At 47.6% G+C, this 18,717-nt stretch overlaps 2 protein-coding genes across 4 annotated transcripts; one reads left to right on the top strand and one right to left on the bottom strand.

Annotated features, from left to right (window-relative positions):
- Nucleotides 1-1,692: 1,692 nt before the first annotated feature.
- LOC149347706 (uncharacterized) lies at nucleotides 1,693-11,389 on the top strand. Of its 2 annotated transcripts, none has more exons than XM_089587371.1 (6): nucleotides 1,693-2,056; nucleotides 2,127-2,217; nucleotides 3,173-3,406; nucleotides 5,228-5,329; nucleotides 7,788-7,920; nucleotides 9,257-11,389. In XM_089587371.1, the coding sequence occupies exons 1-4, from the start codon at nucleotides 1,706-1,708 to the stop codon at nucleotides 5,260-5,262; spliced, it is 711 nt and encodes a 236-aa protein (XP_089443497.1). In that variant the 5' UTR covers nucleotides 1,693-1,705; the 3' UTR covers nucleotides 5,263-5,329; nucleotides 7,788-7,920; nucleotides 9,257-11,389. The 2 variants fall into 2 exon arrangements, with proteins under 2 accessions (XP_089443497.1, XP_089443496.1); XM_089587370.1 differs by having other exon boundaries at nucleotides 7,788-7,959.
- On the bottom strand, nucleotides 11,331-14,630 carry LOC149347705 (P2X purinoceptor 7-like). 2 transcript variants are annotated; one of them, XM_089587373.1, is made up of 3 exons: nucleotides 14,311-14,630; nucleotides 12,494-12,563; nucleotides 11,331-11,565 (listed from the first exon to the last, which is right to left on the bottom strand). In XM_089587373.1, the coding sequence occupies exons 1-3, from the start codon at nucleotides 14,463-14,465 to the stop codon at nucleotides 11,380-11,382; spliced, it is 411 nt and encodes a 136-aa protein (XP_089443499.1). In that variant the 5' UTR covers nucleotides 14,466-14,630; the 3' UTR covers nucleotides 11,331-11,379. The 2 variants fall into 2 exon arrangements, with proteins under 2 accessions (XP_089443499.1, XP_089443498.1); XM_089587372.1 differs by having other exon boundaries at nucleotides 11,380-11,565; nucleotides 12,345-12,563; nucleotides 14,311-14,619.
- Between the last annotated feature and the right edge of the window lie 4,087 nt (nucleotides 14,631-18,717).

The following is an 18,717-nucleotide window of genomic DNA, read 5'->3' as shown; positions in this document are numbered from 1 at the left end:
CGTGCAGCCAACTCTCACCAACGTGAAATTGATACCGGGCTCTCATGAGCAACCACGTGCCCTCTACTTGCCGCATGGTCAATTTAAAACCAACTGCGCTGCCTAACAGCTCTGAGCATGACATTAATGGGTTTTGCAGCACCGTGAAGCCATTTTGAGGATCCCCTCGCAAACTGACAGTATCGAAACTCAACCATGTGTATGTGCGCCGCATTGACTGTGCCTTAACTGAATTCGGCCAGCAGTAGTTATTGCCGTTCTACGTATACATTACCGTCAATGTAGTTTTAATCTCATTTCGCTGCATCGCTCTCGTCACTCTTTGAGCATAGAAAAACAGCTAGCCGCGTAGTATCAGGCGAGCGTAACCGCACTCTGAGGCGCGGAGGCTTGGCGCGAGCATTTTCTGGCATAGTTATAACGTACTGCATTTAAGTGAAAGGAATCTTGGCGTATTGATGTTTGGAGTATATGGTATTCCTTTGGGTACAGTTGTATAACGTGGATGCTGCATCATGTCCAGGTGCAAAACGTGGGTGCAGTTCTGCCGCAACCTCAGCCTGGAGAAGACGCCGTGCCAGCTGCGAGACCTGAGGGTTTCATCCAAGCACTTCGAACTGTTTGTGTATCTGCGGCCAGGATGGCTGCGTCTCGATGCTGTGCCTACTCGAGGAAGGAGTGGCTGTATTGAATGTCCTTGCACTTCTCTTTAAACTGCACTTCATGTATATTTTAGTTTGATTAGAATTGCTTCAAATTTCTTCGGTTAACGACAAGAAGGCGGTCTCGAGGTTGTGCGCAGGCCGTATGTATGGTGTAATGCTCTAGCGTTGAGCAGATTTGTTGATGCTAAAACTTGTTTTTAATATTGTCATGCAGGTGTATACATAGCTGCTATATTCTTTCAGTTGAAGACATGAAATGTGAAGAGTAATCCCTGTGTGCTGCATGGTCAATGTGTTGATGCGCCTACTTATGTCATGTTTGCCTCAATGGAAGCTGTCGTAGCATTGTTTTCTATACTTTTTCAATTTCCTACCTGGCAACGTTCGTGGAACTCCAGGGCTTTTTCCTATCCGCACGGTGACCATTGAGATAAATAGCCAGCTTAAAAAAACTACTGCTTGAGCTGCCTGTGACGCGCATTTTTTGTTGGTGTGCTTTATCACTGTATTTCTTTGGTTGCTGTAATAAACCATGAATATGAAAACCATTGCTGTACACTGTATTGCAAACTGTGCACTTGAGCCTGTGCTTTGTGCATCATACCTTGACATACTCAACAGTACTAGCACCCGTATTTTCACCAAGGTTTCCACTACGAATCATGCATGCTTAGCCAGCGTCTGAAAGTGTTGCAGCCTTTCAGTGCGCACCAACCTTTGCCAGTCAAATGTGCTCGAGTTACTGCTAGTTATGGCCTTGTTAATGTGCAATTGGGAACCCAATGAAAGTGACTGGCAAAGAAGGTAGCAACCTTGAAGTGATACCGGCTCGAAAATGCGGGTTCTATAAAAAGGCCACTTTATAATTCGCGCCAAAATACACGTATGCGTGACGTCATTCAACGTCACTCATACGTAGGTTGCCCCCCAAAATAGTGGCGCTGGGGTGCTCCCATGAGCCGCCATTGTTTGGACCAATGGGCGTCTATGGAGCCTTCGCTACCATGGTATATCTACCTTGGTAAAGCTAGTAAAGCGTCATGACACACAAGCGCTGGCCTCACCCACCTCACTGCGTCGTTAAGTTTTGCCCGAATAAATCGAAGCGCAACGGATCCAAGTTCCACATCTTTCCCAGTGAAGGTCCTCAACGTAAGGCGTGGATTGAATTTGTGCGGGCTACTCGGCATAGCGATTGGACGCCCGCTAAGGACAGCAGAATCTGCTCGCGCCACTTCGCTCAAGACTGCTACGTCCAGAACCCAGCACTTATGGCAGAATTCGGGTTGTCGACGAGATGCTTGCGGCTTGTGCGCGGTGCTGTGCCAACGGTTTACCCTGGCACTACCGCTGAAGGTAGTTCAACAGCGGCGAAGCAGCCGATTCAAGAGGTGCGCATATTTTTGCTTCACGCGCTTGGGCACAACGCGGTGCACTGAGTATTTGTGAATATTTACGCAGGCTTCCAGCATTGCCCATGTAGTGTGTGTTCCTGATTTATCCGCCTACCACGCTGGCATTGCATCCGAACCAGCGCCGCCAGCGCGTCTAGGTATGTATTACGTGTCTTCTTTACCAGCATACGCGCGCGCACTTCGACGAACAGTTCGTTTGGACTGCGTGTCGTGACGTCACAAAGTTGACCAAACGCGCTCTTGGCTGTGTTTCGAGGTTTAACTGGTTTGGTTGGAGAACTAGGCGCACAAGGCCAGTAAACGTCACCCGTGAACGTTATGGAAATGCAGTAAATAGAAAAAAAGTATGAGAACTGAAGCTAGCTAACTGACAAAGTTAAAACTCCGTGCTGAGGCCAGGCAGTGGAAAATTTGTAATATATATTTGGCAACAGATTCGCAGGTACGGCAGCCGTTGAAGGGATTTAGTGTCGTAAAAATCTTTCTCGGCAACTTGTGAAACCTGTGAAGCTGTCTATCCAGTGTGGGGCCAATGTTATATAGTTTCCAGGCACCCTAGAAAAGGTTAGAGTCAGGGCAAGCAAGTATTGATAGCAACTGTCATAAAGAGCATGTGTATTCATGTTATTTCAGCAGGCAATAAAGCATATTTGAGGTCTTACTAGTACTTGTAACAGAATAGACAAAACACGAGCGCATATTTCAACTGCGAAGCCGTAATTTTCCTCTGTGCTTTGAAACTCTCATAATTCTTTTCTCTATTGGACATCTCCGAGCATACAGCCGGAAGTTCAAAATTCAGCAAGAACTGCTTAAATTGTTTTGTGACCAAAATCATAATATACTAAACTTTCGAGAAAAATTGGTGACGATTTATTTTTGAGTTTACAGGGCAGTTACGATCACTCCGATAATGACGTCAACGTGTACTTGTACTGAATTAGGCAGCACAGAGCCCTATTAGGTCAAGATGTTTGTTATATGTTTGTTAGATGTTTGTGTCCAAGCCTGATTAAATGACGAGATATCAGTTTCACTGCCTGCCGGGTGTAATGTCGCAGATGATGAGTTGCTTTGTTCATCTCTGTCCAGGTTTTCTCACCTTGCCTGCTGCTGTGGCTGCTAAGGCCTTCCCAGGTTATTTCACCTTTCCGGTTGTTGCGGCTGCTAAAGCCTCAGCTGGGAGCCAGGCTCTAATCATGACCCGCAAGTCGGATGCCGAAACTCAGTGCAGGACGCAGGTTGCAATAAAGCGCACACAAGCGGCCCTCAATCCAAAAGTCAGGACGGTGTGTACGCAGACAGATGTGAAAGTTGAGGAAATTGGTATGTAACAGTGTATTTTTGTGCTGAATCATCTTATCTGTTTCGTTAGTTGGTTTATTGGTTTGGTTTATTGGGGTTTAACGTCCCAAAGCTGCACTCTGCAGCTGATCCGAAAGATGCGGGTTCGATCCCGGCCGCGGCGGTCGCATTCCTATTGAGGTGAAATTCTAGAGGCATGTGTACAGTGCAATGTCAGTGCACGTTAAAGAACCCCAGGTAGTCTAAATTTCCGGAGCCCTTCGTCCCTCATAGCCTCAGTCGCTTTGGGACGTTAAACCCCCATAAACTAAACCTAACCATTCTTCTAACAATTTAGTGATGTAATGAATTACTCTGTGGCAATAATTTTGCATCAAAAGTAGTTAACTACTTGTGGTATTACTTTCATTAAGATGCACTACAACTCTTTGTGGTGGCCAAGCTCTGATCTCTTGTGTGCCTGGTTGGGCGCCTCATAGGCAGGAACGTCGCACGGCAAGAAATGTGTAGGACTGCGTCTCTGAGACCGTCGGTACCGTCAATTGTCGGCTTGTCGCCCACTGGCAACGAGCCGGACGGGAGCTGTTGGGATTTACAACGGTAGCATTGTCGGAGTCAGAGCAGGAAAAAGGAGGCCAAAGATGAGGTTATGTGTGGGAAAACTGAAAAGGAACTCATACGGGTCTTCGCATCTTGTTAGAATTGAGACGTGGTGATCGGAGACTGAGAAGACAACCTGCCTCCCGGTCCTCGTCCCATCAGTCTACAAGCACACAGCACATGCCAGGGTCCTGTTTAGAGATCTTCGGTCAGTAGGTTCACGGAACATCCGCTTTGTAACCGGCCGCCATCGGCGTCCCCAATCTGTGGAACTTGACCAGGAGCATTAACGGAGAAGCACATTGGGTCCTTCCCTCCCACTCAGCACACCTTTTCTCCCATACTCGCAGTCCCTGGGGAGATGGAGGGGGATGTTTCCAAGACAGCGACGCAAACATGTCTGTTCGCTGAGTACATGTTTGTCGGTGCCGTTAGTTTATGGTGACACTCGAGCCAGGCGGTTTGGCGTACGGTGCACTCGGAAGGATCAGTGCACTATCGCGACATCGCCATTGAGGGGAAAAAATGGGGAAGGTAGCATCCTTTTCCGCAAAAGGTCGTGCCGCGCAGTCTTTCCGGATCCAGGCACAAGTAGTAGTAGTAAGAGATTCTACTGATAAAAAGCACAACGGAGTGCACATTTTACGAGCGTCCCCCGATCAGAAGCGTGAGGTGGCACACATCGCAGTAGGGTGCGGTGGTGTATGACTACACCCGTCGCCACAAGGCACCAGTGGAAGTGCACACGAGATGAACATTACCAAGCTCATTCTGCTGAGGTCCTTACTTGGGACCACCGAGGCAATAAACAGCGTGCGTTAGAGACCTCTAACAGAGGAAACAGCTCCGGGCAGCAAGGTGTTGGGTTTGCCGCTCATTTCTTTCTTGACTGCAGTGTGTACGTCGAGTGTTCTGCCATGATTATGTTTTATATATCTTGTTGGCATTATGTTATCTTTGTAACGGCCTGCGCTACAAGAAAAATGAGGGATGGGGGAATAGTTGGCTGGGACAGAATTCTGCAGGAAGACCAAAGAATGTGTACGTCCAGAGAGTTCAGTGCTTCTTTTGCGCCGTTTACCTTTGTTTTTTGCGTGGGTGAGGGCCAGAAAGTAATTTAAGAATAATTGCATTACTTTTGGGATGCAATTGTGATGTAATGTCGTTATTACTTGCGAAAATTAATTGGTAATGAAATTGCAATTACGCATTGTTTAAGAAAGTAATTAATGTGTACTGCAGTCCAACACCATCCCTGTGCTTCTCTGGGATGCTGACATTGGCTGCTGCTCTAGGAGTACCTGTGAACACACCCAGGAAGGCATCTTGTTTCCTGCTATCAAGGTATTCGTACTTCAGCACGCTTTTCAGTAGCTTTGATGTGGCTCCGGTGTATGTTTTCGTTTGCTGGTTTTTTAAACATGAGTCATTCATTTAAGAGGCCTGAAATGTGCTGATTTGTCTACATAATTACTTGTTATAATACGAGTAAGTTAAAACAAGTAAAATTTAGACCCTGAAAGCAGTATTAAATAGTGAACATTTGAGGACCCTGCAGAAATTTCGTAGTTATTGGGAATGGTTGGAATTGTTTTCATGCAGTCATGGCATATTCTTTACAAAAATTGCCTGCGGTTTGACCAATGGCCATCCCGAGTAGAATTGCGGAAGCAACAGCGCGGCAGTCCCAGCGGCGGCGGCATCTCAGGGGGCACTTTGACTGGGAACTTTGAAGTGGCAAAAGCGTAGAGGCAAAAGCATTTTCCGCACCACTTTGACTGCCTCTGTGGCACTGGTGACGTCACACCTAATTAATGACTAATTACTGAGTAATGACATCATTAATCAATGACTAAATACTAATTAACTGCTAATTAATGACACTTAAGCTTCGCCTTTAGGAGTTAAACGCGGCAACGTGTTGTTGCTTTGCCAGGCAGTCTACGGAACACCACCAAACCACCAACACCACCACCCGTTCCCAGCGATAGGGACGCTTTTTGAGGGAAGGAAATGGGGCAGTAATTCTCTGTCATCTAGGTGGACTCCTGAACTGTACTGTACAGGAAGGGAGGAAGTAAGGGAGGAAGTCTAGTGAAGAAAATGGAAATTGTATTTGAGGAAAGGAAATTATTGGCTCCTTGGGCATGTGCAGTTGGGGCTTTCCAGTGCTATGAAATTGCTCACACCTAGCAAGTGTTCTGTTCGCAACAAAAATAAAAACTTTTTTACTGCTCGGCAGTTCATGAGAGAAGGGGCTAAGTACCCAGTTCAGTTCATGCATTTTCTTGTACATGAGGTTTGGCAAGAGCAACATCAGTTCCTTCTGGAGGAGGGTAATGCCCCTGTGTTAGGCTTATGCCATTGGCTTTATGCTTGTCGGCTGAGGGCCGATTCAAAAGCGAACATTTCTACCATGTCTGCAGTGTTGTGCTGCATAGCTGCATACCACTGCTGTCAAGATTGTGTAACACCACATCTTTGAAGCCACTAGTTACGCACCATTAATTTCTGACGTGGCAGATTTTCATTAATTTTTGCAGCCTGCTATGAAGAAATTATTTCCTTAATGATATCCACTTGGAAAAAGCGCCGGATGTTACAAAAACACTGTGGCGTACACTTAAGTCTCATGTCAAGGCGTATTTTGTTCTGCTTTATACGGTTTCATTTTCCCCAAGTTAGCACATGAGGTAGCAGGCGTGCAGAACTGTGTACACTTTTCAATCATTACTTTGCTGTACCCATGTACTCACGCTCATACATGAGAGTAGAAATGAAAGTTGCACTGTGTTGTTAAATGTTCAACCTGTTTCCATGGGGTAATTCACACCTGAAAATGGGAGATTACATAAAGAACTGATATCTATAGCTGCCAGTCCAAATGCGTAAATTTGAATATGTTGCTGTTAGTGGAATGTGCAGCGTTGTTCGGAAGCTTTCGGGACAACAAGTTTGCTTTTCAGCCATGTACTGGGACACTTATGGTACTCCTTGAGCTCAGAAGTCCCTGTGGGGCAAGGACACCCTCGTCTTTCAAGGCCTTTTCATCTTTCAAGGCCTTTTAAGGCGGAAGCCTTTAATGCCTCATCGTTGTAAGTAGGAGTTGTCGACAGAAATGTCATGCTTTTCAATTGGTCGAAACGATCGTGACTTCACAGTGCACGAATTTCAAACGGGGCCAATTGTACTTTGGCTAGTAACCATGCAACCAATTAAAGGGGTCGTATAGTGATGCTCCAAGTAAGTGGGACTGAGCTTAGTTCATTGCTTAATTACCCAATTAGCCTAATTAACCTTTCTAGTCAGGCCAGATAGTTAAATAAAACCGAGTAGGAAATTGGTCGAGTTCGGGAATCGAAACGCGGTCTCCGGAGTGCTATCCACTCCGCCATGCCAGCTCGATAGTTTGGGATGAAGAATACGGTGTCTTCCTTCACTCCCATCGAGGTTCAGGTGTCCACCGAGAGATGCGAGACAGATACATTTCCTTTCCTCAAAAACCAATTTACCAACACCCTGGCAGCATTGCAAGACTCTGTCGCGTTCCACTCTTAGAGGCTAAGCTTAACAACACATCAGTGACACAAGCAGCAACACCGCGCTTAAGGCTTTCGCCTCACCGCACTTTAGGTCAACAAAGTGCCCCCTGAATTTTTCGTCTTTGAGGGTGCTAAAGTGGGACACTAGATAGCTCAAAAGAAGCCATGTGACCTGGAGACCTTTGAACAAGGCTGTCCATGTTGCTGGAACGAGTAGCAGTGTTCTAAAAATGATTTCATACTACTACAACTTGTTGCAGGACTGCACTGGCTGTATTGCATTGTGATAACAATGCTGGTGGGAACAAGACAATGACAAGGGGCTGTGCGAGTGCTGGCCATTGAAGTACCGAAGAGAAAGGAAGACCACTGACTTCTCTGTCAGGAAGGAATGTACGTCGATTGACTATGGCTGCACATTAGCGGGCTGCTGTAAGCAAAGCATTTTTGTACATTTTGCACATCCCATGGCATGTTTCCGACCAAGTTGCAGATTGCCCCACATTTTGCGAAGGCGGGATAACCGCTGATCCTTAAAGGTGCAGTGAAGAGGAATCTGAACTTGTCTTTTTGCCACAGCAACTCGATCTACACGTACCCAACATTCTTAGAAACCTCTACTTATTGCCCTGTGTGGCCGATTTCCCCAATTAAATCGAATTGACGTCCGGCTCCCGCCTTTATTTTTTTAACTCTCCCCGTACGGTGGGCGGAGTCGACCAACGCGCTGAGTGCCTTTCAGCCAGCTCCGTGGAGGCTTTTCTTTCGCTTTATTTAGTTTTTTAGGTTTCCATGAATAAATTGTTTCATTCGCAGATAATATAGCTGCAAAATAAGCCCGCAGAATTAAAAATACATGCGGACTATTTGCTACCGATGGCAGAGCGGCAAGCCTCCACGGAGCTGGCTGAAAGGCACTTCATGCGTTGGTCGACTCCGCCCACCGTATGGGGAGAATTCAAAAAATAAAAAAGGCGGGAGCCGGACGTTGACCCGATTTAATTAGGGAAATCGGCCGCACAGGGCAATAAATCGAAGTTTCTAAGAATGCTCGGAATGTGTAGATTGAGTTCCCGTGTCAAAAAGAAGAGTTCAGATTTCTCTTCAGTGCACCTTTAAGGGTAACGGAGTGGATTCCAAGAGAAAGGCAAGCGAAGCAGGGGCCGGCAGAAAGTTAGGTGGGCGGATGAGATTGGGGAGTTTGCGGGGATACGGTGGCCGCACCTGACAAAGTTCAGGTCTAATTGGAGAGACGTGGGAAAGGCCTTTGCCTTGCAGTGGGCGTAGTCGGGCTGATGATGATGGTGAATGCAGCTATAGCTAGAGGACTAATTACTAATGAGTGTGGATGTGAGCCATACAGCTACAAAGGACAGCTATGTAATGCTTTTTCAAAAGCTCTGAAATTGAAATCTGTATGCAGCATATACTATCATATCGGATGATGATGAGTAACTGCTCCTTTCATTGAAATCTGCTGCACCTCTTGGGGTTCCCCTCAATACATTAGAATCTGACATGGTTATTCTTGCAGTCATTCCTCACTTTAATACAATATCAAATAATTTTTTTTCCTGGTGCCGGCAAAGCTTGCTCTCGTGTTACCATCATGTAGTTGAGCTACATTCGTTTGAATTGGTCGCTACTACTACAATCATTCTGTGCAGGAATTATTCACTGTGGGTGAGCAGTTGGCAACATTTCATGTGCCTCTTGTTTTCACTTCCAGCTTCTTCAGTTGCAGAGATGTGCACGGTAACATGGGATTAAAGCTTTTCAAGACCAAGTGCGCTGCCGCCTTCGTGCCCTCTGCTCACATCCAGCCTTGCACTTTCCCCTCTCCTGGTTGTGTGGTGTCGACAGTGTTGGAGTAGCAGGGTGCAATGATCAGTCATGGGGTGTGAGGGTTGGGGGCGGTGGCGGTCCTCCCCCACCCAAAAGCCTTAGCACATCTTACCGAACGTCCGTTTTCAAGCTCTCTTGGGGCGAGACGAGATTTCTGACGTAGAACTGGAAAGCTTTTTCGTGTGTGAAGAGTTATGCCCCTGTCAAGCGGGCAAGTTAAGTGCACTTAAGGAGAGTGTACTTCGCTGTAAGTACACTTTGCCGCATCTAAACGACGCAAGTGGAGTGTCACTCGCAGAAGAGTGCACTCTGCTAGGAGTGCGTTCACGGACCACACTTTGCTGGTCGAGTGCGTAGCCTCGACGCCAGCGGTTCCAATGTACAAAATTTATAGTGCATAAAAAGCACTTAAAACTTTATTTTACGTGCTATAACACTGTTTTCAGAAAAAAAGTTCCTTGGTTATAGCTACAAGCGAAGCAACAAAACAAGTAGACGTGATCAGATGCAACATTGCTGCCCGCCGTCATCTTGTTTGTTGTCAAAATTCTGGATAGTCTTGGCTTTTCTTCGATTTTCATTTTTTTCATCGCTAAAAACTGTTGAGCCTCGTTTTATTTGCGCTATCACGTCAAGCAATCAAATATTATGAGTCTTTTTTTTCTTTTCCATCGTCCTGTTCAGAATTTCCACTTATTTTCTGTTGCCATTTTTTTTTTACTTCGAGTGCACTTTGCTTTCCCGTTTAGCACCGCGTAGCCCAAAGTGTCACTTGGGATGCCGAAGCACACTCCCTGTAAGTGCAGTTAACTTGCCCTCTTGACAGGGGTATTAAGTAGTCCCCTACTTTTTACGTTCACCATGTTAGCGCCTCGCCTCATTGTCTTGCCTTGGCGGTGGCGGTGCCATTCTCCTGCGGTTGCGATGGCCAGCAACCTCGTTGGAGCAGCACAGAGCCACCCATTCGTGTCTATATCCCATCATGGGAGAGCAGGCAGGCTTGACTTCCCACTTGCTTTTCGCCACTAGTGCACGCATGACATGAACGCTCCGTGGGTGCTACCTCGGACGGTATACGCGGCCGGGCGCCCTCCACGGCCGCTCGTGCAGTGTGTCGTGTGCGCGGTTAGTTCGAGACAGGACGCTACATGTGCGCCGCTATGTATATACAATTTCTCGTTTTCTGTAAACGATTTTGCACAGTGACCTCTTGTGGGCACTTATTTTCGAACAGAGCCTGGACATTTGTGCGCGAGCAGCACGAACTTGATTACATTTTGTATTTTATGAACAGTGTACAAAGCTCTCCCCTGTCCTTTCTTGCTATCGCTCCTCTATGTACTTCTGCCTATCCTCTCTTTTTCATTTCATCTCCGCCAGCCGCAGCTCGGGTGCTTAAGATATTAGGTAGCAATTGCTGTGGTCGGCAACATTCTTTTCCTTCACCTTTTTTATTTTCTATTTAAAATATAAAATAAACCATTGCCACCTATCCCACCATGAGGCACAGCGACGCCAGCGTGGGAACTGTCCCCTTTGGTACCTTGACAAGGAGCGCCGACCACCTCGTAGGAGGTGATCGAGGCCAGAAGAAGCCCCTTCCCTGAACTGAGTAATGAAGGCAGCCAATCACGCTCGCGAAATGCTTGGGCCGGTGCTGTGACCTTCCTGGACCCACTGTGGCGGGATATCTCAGCCGACGATTTGTTTTCCCCTGGCATCGAAACGAATATTGCTCATGTAACCGTTAACATTCAAAGCAAGAGTTATGGTACAACATCTGTGTCGTTTGACATTTGTTTTTCAACAAAAAAAAGCGCACAAAAGTTGTTGTAGAAATGAAATGTAAATAAAAAATCATTGTTTCCATTATTTTGTTTCTTTTTTGTATACGGAAGTCCGTCCGCCCCCCTAAAACCCATCTCTGGTTGGAGGCTGTGGCGCGCACATATGACGACGACTTGAAGCCCCATGCCACCCATACAGTCATCACTGCAATAAAAAGAATTAAGCTCTCCAGCCGTCTTTATTGTCTATTGACGTGGGTACATTTGAATTCCCGAGAGCTGTCCAGGTGGGAAAGTTTCCTGGATAGTAGACCATACGCAGCTTGGCAGCACAATCTGCCTGGCCCTGTTTAGCTGCCGCCAGACCCACAGGATGAACTGGCAACGGGCGGTGTTCCTGTATCGCCTGAAAACAAACATCGAAGCTGGTTAGCTACAGTGTCACCTAATGAGAGTAGCGTTTCCCTGCATAGAGAATTGGAAGGGACACTTAAGCCCTTCTTTAAGGGTACGACGCGATAGCATAGTGGGTCAATTTCCATACGTGCAAAAGGTCATTCTCTACATTCATAGATCCCTGGGAGCCCTCCTGGTACAGTGGTGCAACAGTTAAGCGATGCACCACTGCCCTGCAATGGCAGGTGCTCCCAGCTTGCTCTTCCCGAGTGACCAATCATCATCTGCCACGGTGGGCAGGTAGTGATGATATCACAAGGTCACATGACCTAGGTGGCCCACCTGCTTCCTAGTTTGCTCTCTGGGCACCACCTGCAGGATCACGCTCGGAATTTTTCACTCGCAATGGCGGTGCCGGATTTTCTAGGCAATGAGGCCTTTAACGCTGTTGCGTTAAAAGCAACCGCACAAACTTACATTATAGGTAAAGCTGGAAATTTATCCTACTGAGACCTATCCCAGTCGAGCTCAGCAATGCTCACAGCAGACTTCTGAAGTAAGCAGAGGCAATCCTTGAGAGGGTAATGGGCTGAAGGTCAGTTGGCAAAACAGACCCGAAAAACTGCAAAAATGCAGGACTATGGAGGGAGAGGCAATGTGGTACAACATTTTTGCGGTTTTTCGGGCCCAGAGCAGGTCACAAACGGCAATAAACTGCGGCATCACTTACTCATGCGCCATTGGAAAAAGCCACAAGTGCACACTGTACAAAACCAGCAAAGAAGTTACCCATGGATCTCTGGATCTTCTACGAGGGCAGGGTGGTTCTGCTCGAACCCCTGGTAGGCTCTTTCCAATGCGTGTATATTAAGGCAACCTCCTCTGAAGGTAGGATGCGTAGTGATGCACGTTTCGGCGCTGGTGAAGAGGTCACTCACGAGCTGCACCTCCCGGCAGCAGATGGATGCCTCCTCGGTCTGCATTGGCCGGCATCTGCCGCACTGGCACCTGAGAGAGAGAGCGAGATAGCTTTATTTGTCAAAGGTGTCGGGAATCAGGGTGCTCGCCCGTTCGCAACAATATGTGCCATGCCCTGCTGCGACCTGTATTGCTTGCTGAGCGATCGCAACAGTAAGCCACTATACGAAACAAGCCAGAGACATCAAAATTATTGAGCTTAGCATTTTGTCTGTAGTAGGATACAACTTAAAAAAACAGCAGTTGCTTACACAGAGCCACGGTCCATGGCATCCTGTATCACTCCGCTGTCTAATCGTAACAGTAAATGAAATCGGATTTTTAACGTTGGCTACATTAAACAAGCGATGTATCAAATAGAGCTTATATTTTTTTTGTTGTGCCAAGCTTCTTGTTTAGGTAACATGGAAAAGTCTCAACAATGAACTACTTTTTCGTCATGGAGGAATCCTGTGCAACGGTCTCAAATGTGGGCGGAGCTTCACTGCAGACTTTGGATGTATCCGACTATAGAAAGTATTCACTGACATCACAACTGCCACCAATCTGTTGTCTGTGAAGCATTGCTTAAGGCCGCGCACGTCTAATGAGATTATCGCCTCCTGTTCTGGCCGGCACCAGAAGGAACTGATCGGGCCCTGGGCAACAAAATGGCGGCCGTGACGTCGCCTGAATACCGTCACAACAAGAAAAACTTTAACGGCGATATACTTTTTTTTTTTGTCGCAGGAGAATTCTCTAAGGTGGGTCTGAATGTGGACTGCGCTTTACTGCAGACGTAAGTTATTGTATGTGACGCACATTGTTAACTTGACTCGAAAGTTAGGAGCGTGGATAAAGCATTATAATCCACTTATACAGACACCTACCTTTTATGGAAGCATGGCACACAATCATGATGCCCCGGACGTTACGTGTAAACCAGCTTTATAATTACAGCTGTGGCTCAGTTGGAACAAGGCGCACATTGCCAAACATTGTTGGGCACATATATGACACTCGTATATATGGAACAGAACATGCGTTCAAAAAATTGGCAGTGCCAGGATATATGTAGCCTGAGGCGAGGGCGGGGTGTCCACATCTCGGTGGACACCTGAACCAGAGGGAAGGGGCATAACTGCCCTCTTGGAACAGTGGACACCTCAATCATGCTTTAAGCTAAGTTACAGGTGCGCACTGCATGGACTGGCATCGACAACGTTGTGCCAGAAACACGGCGCTGAAGCCATAGGCCGTCGGCGTTCGTTGGCGTTGACAACGTTTCTATCATTTTAAGGAAATGAAGTGCGCGTAATGGCTCCCTGGGTCAATGGACGCCTGAATCGTGCTTATAGGTAGGTGGTGTGATGAGAGAGATGTGGGCTGCAGGTATTGACAAGGTTGTGCAAGAAATGCGGCGCTGGCGTTCATTGTGTTCATTGGCGTTGTCAACGTTTTACACTCCGATCATTTTAGAAAAGGATGGCGAGCGCGTGCGGCGAGGCCCGCCAGCTGTGCATAGTGACGCTACTTGCTCCTGGCGCATGCGCAGTATATGGTCGTGCAAGAGCACGCGAAACGGCGGGACTGCGGGCAATGTAGCTCAGGCAACAAAAATCTATGTAGACTAGACAAGGTTATGCTGTTCACCATTTGCGCGATAAAAAACATATGCGAACTTTAGAAGCCTGTGTTACGATGCAACCCTGCCCAATGCATGCAAGAAGCCGTAAAAGAATGAGTAGAATAAGGTCACGAACGTTTGCAATTGAATGAGTTGCGTAAGCAGCATTACCAGTCAACGTTGCCACTGCGGACGATCACGTTAGCACCGACTCCTCCGCTGCTGTCAGTGGACGCATCATTCTCCGGGTCGCTGTCACTTGGGAGCGGGTCAAGTACGGAATCGTTCAGCGCGGAAGACTGGGAAGATGACGACGGCGACGGCATGGTGCACACCACGTGTTGGAGCAACAACAACGTAGTTATTCTAGTACACTCTAACGTAGTTAGGATCAGTAACGTTGGTTAGGATGAAGTGAAGAGGCGTGAGAATACGAACGGCTCGGTCGCAGTTTTTCGAACGCTCATATGATGAGTGCCGCAGCCAGCGGTTGCTGACGTCACGAAAACCAAAGCTGGCGATAAAAAATTATTTAATGATTGTAATAAACCATTTAAATTAGTGTGTAATAATTAAGTATTTATAATCGGACACTACTCTAAAACGCAGCAGCAAACAGACCTGTTTACATCACTACCGGAAACGCCAGTCATGGTTTACATTGGCCGCATTTGTTTTTCCAGTCCCGGACTACTTGCTGGCAGGTCTCGGCTTCCGCTCGGACAGGAAAAGCGTCATGGTCACATGACCTACTTGCCATAGGCTGCTTTCGAACACGGCGCCAGAGCCGGGCTCCCCCTCGGTTACCGTACAAGGACGCTGTCATCTGCTAGCGGACGATGCAAGCCACGGCCACTACGACGCCGAAGCAACGCCGTGCGCTCGATCATGATACTGAGTCGATTTAAAGACTGTACTGTCAGCTTAGCGTAGGTGCATTACAGAACTCAGCTTCGGAGGTATGCTCGCCGCTACTGCTTGCGGCGAAGTTCGCACAAAGTAGCCCAACTCGTTGCGGAAAGGCGGATAGACGAAACCCTCCGCAAAAATGTTGACAACAAGCTCTATAGCTGCTCCAGTATACGAGTGGTTCACCTGCGATGCTTTCAGGTAAGCGTACAGACAGCATGTGGCAAAACAAGCGAACAAGAACCTCTTGACGACACGAGCAAACAATACGCGCTCGCAGCTCTGAACGCGCGTCCGTGTGCGGTGGATTTCAAGAAAATAAACGAAGATGCAAGAACAAAAAGTCTTGCGATGGCTCAGAGAGGAGCTACGGAGCTCATGTGAAGGTTTAACGCATGATATCGACCTCCAGGAACACGAAAAGCACTCAAAATGCACAATGAGTCTAACTTAATATGGCTGCCAGCGCGGCGCGCAGCTATCGTCTGCTGCCTTCTCAGCAGCCCCAAGCAGCCCGCGGACTGCCATAGGCTAAAAACGAACGCGTTGCTATGGCGATGCAAGCAGGTGGGCGGAGCTTTCGGGCTGCCCGAGAAAAACAAATACCGGACTCGAGTCCGCAAGTAGTCCCGGACAGTCCGGGACTGAAAAACAAATGCGCCCATTGAATAACACAATCTGGCGGGCTAGTTGGTGGGAATCCATACGATTTCAGCAGCGCGAACACGGTTAGGAAAAGACAGAAGGCGGACTCTGTCCTGTCCGCCTTCTGTCTTTTCCTAATCGTGTTCGCGCTGCTGAAATCGTATGGTTTACATGAACTCGATAGAGTCGAGTCGAGTTAGCTTGTCGGGTAAAAAACCAGTTGTCGGGTTCATGTAAACGCTGTCGGGTCGAGTAAAATAACCGGTGAATCGAGTTAACTCGCCTGCAGGGGGTAGGTTAACTCGCTTGACCCGTCTTGTCGAAGAGTTGCGGGGCGGGGAGAGAATAAATGCGAACCTGTTTCTCGCTCGCGCCGTCGCGCCTGCAAGGCAGCTGTGCCGTTGGTGCCGTGTCGCAATCTTGGAGGCTGCCACTGCCCCTTCCCGCTGCGCTGCTCGACGCTTCGTGTCGCTTGTTGAACCGGTCTCGACTCGCTAAAGCCGCAGTCGTCGAGTCTGGCTGAACTTGCTCAACTCCATCCCCTGACTCGACCTGCCGCCCGGGTTGATGTTATCGAGGATGTGGCGCTTTCTGGGAAGTGGCGAAAATTCGTCTACCACGCGCTGAAAAAAAAAAAAAAAAAAACACGTGGGAGACGCGGGCGCGATCTGGGAGCCAGCTGCGCTTGCAAAGTGGCAAGTGTGTGCTTGATAGCTGCCACCATCTGTCACATGCTCCTGTCACTAACATGAACTGCACATGCTCAGAAGGGGCAGGGGGTTTCATTTTCAACCAGTGGAGCTGGAGGAGAAGAGGCGCACATGCACAGATCTAATGGCCTTGTGAAAAAAGATTCTCCCAATGTCGCAGTTTGTCACCAACACAGTTGCACCTGCCAACCACCTGCGATGCCACTATACTCCTTTTCATAACTCAGGCGCAATGCTATCAAAGCTAGCAATTTTGTTTGCGCTGCCTACATCTGTGATCAAAAAGTAGCACGTGCGATCTAAATTCTAGAGGCCCATGTGCTGTGCGATGGTAGTGCACGTTAAAGAACCACAGGTGGTCGAAATTTCCGGAGCCCTCCACTACGGCGTCCCCATAGCCTGAGCAGCTTTGGAACGTTACACCCTAATAAACCAAACCTTATTACATGATATGCATTCGTCATGAGCTGATTAAATGCACTCTTACTGCTGACGATACGTGCCTTAGACCTCTTGGCCACAATACAAACACGGAGTAACAGGCCTCCCCTCATTTTTTAATATGGACTACTTCTATACCTTTCACAGGAGGCCTTCTACTCCTCGCCCCCAGCACTCAGGGGACGGGGGCCGGGGCCTCCACAACTAAAGACTGGCAAAGACACAATGTGTCTTCGCAGCTTCAGCCGCCAGGCGGGTTGTGCGTAACTGTTCAGCGGGGACTTCGCTTTGCAGCAGGGCCTGCCAGGCATCAATCTACTCGTGATATTTTCCTCGACGCCCGAGGAGCCACATTCCCATATTACGTGGTTGAGAGTCCCTCTTGGCCCACAAGTCCGACATTTGTCATTGCCTAAAACCGCAGTTTGTTTATGGTAGACCCGAACCAGGTTTACAAAATTTCCGGCCTGCAGACGTTACCAAGCGACAGCCTCTCTAGCTGTTAGTCAAGCTACGGTTAGGCTGTGGCGCCAGTCTTCTTCCCAATCTACGACTTTCAACCGAGCCGAAACATAGACATGGCTGAAGAAGTTGCAATAGCACTCACTTGTGTTGGAATGGAAGCCACATCAATAAATGGCAAGACAGCTGTTTGGAACTTTGGAAAGAGCTCAACTGCAAAATTAGCATAATGTGGACCCCAGCACACATGTCCGTACCCTGGAAATAAGGTGGCTCATGAGTTAGTCCGAGCTCTCTACTTCCGGGTGTCTGTGGAGCCCACTGACTGTGGGGGCATGGATGAGCGGCTGCAAACATATGAAACAGAGATTGATTGATATAAACTTTATTATTTCACCAGATAAAGGAGGCCCCCTACTCCCTGCCCTCTGCGCGCAGGCCTGGAAGACTGGGGCCGGGGCCTTCACGGAAGAAGGCGTAGAGGTCCTTACCTCTCATGGCTGGATTAACCTTGACGTCATGACAATCAGCATCACTCATCGCCATTGGCTGGAGGACTTTTTGTGAGGGGCATTTTCTTCTTCGTGCTCTGGCAGTTCAGTTCATTTGGTGTACCAGCCAATATATATTATATATATATATTTATATATATATGTATATATATATATATATATATAGATTTTTGTGAGAGACTGCCTTGATTGACAGATTGTGACTGTTTCCGTTCGTTCTCTCTTCCCTCTTTAATCCCCTCATTCCCTTCCCCTGTGCAGGGTAGCCAACCGGAATCCTTTCTGGTTAACATCCCTGCCTTTCCCCTCTCTCTGTATCTATCTATATATATAGAAAAACGTAGAAAAACTTTCTCGACTGCTGTTTATAAGTTAAGTAGAAAGAGGAACATCGCTTCATATCGAAACATTTATTAGGTCGACATTTCGGCCCGAAGCTTCGACCTAATAAATGTTTCAATAGGAAGCGATGTTTCTCCTTCTACTTAACTTATATACATATATATATATATATATATATATATGTGCAGAACCTCCTTCTGTATATTATTTTTGTAACCACTTGATACCAAAAATATTATTCTACACCAAAAAGCTTAGTGCCTGTACCGCTTGAAAAGTATAAAGGTGCAGTATGTCTCACTCCAGACGCATGCTTCAACTATGCCATGAGGGAAAGGATTAGGACGCGAGTCGAGGCAGGAAGAGAGAAATGCCGGAATGGAGGGCTCCGGAATAACCGCTCGATATCGCACAGCGCACGGGCTGGCACAAGCGTCTTTCGCATTTCGCCTCGGTCGAAATACAGCCGCCACGGCCGGGATTCGAACCTGTGACCTTGGGCTCGACAGCCGTGCGCCACTACCACAGAGTTTTTACCGAAATAAGGACACACTAGG

This window comes from Amblyomma mixtum, chromosome 4, assembly GCF_055824585.1.
Source record: "Amblyomma mixtum isolate Tamu chromosome 4, ASM5582458v1, whole genome shotgun sequence".
Lineage (NCBI taxonomy): Eukaryota > Metazoa > Arthropoda > Arachnida > Ixodida > Ixodidae > Amblyomma > Amblyomma mixtum.
The sequence above is the reverse complement of the archived record's forward strand: the minus strand, read 5'-3'. Positions and strand labels throughout refer to the sequence as shown.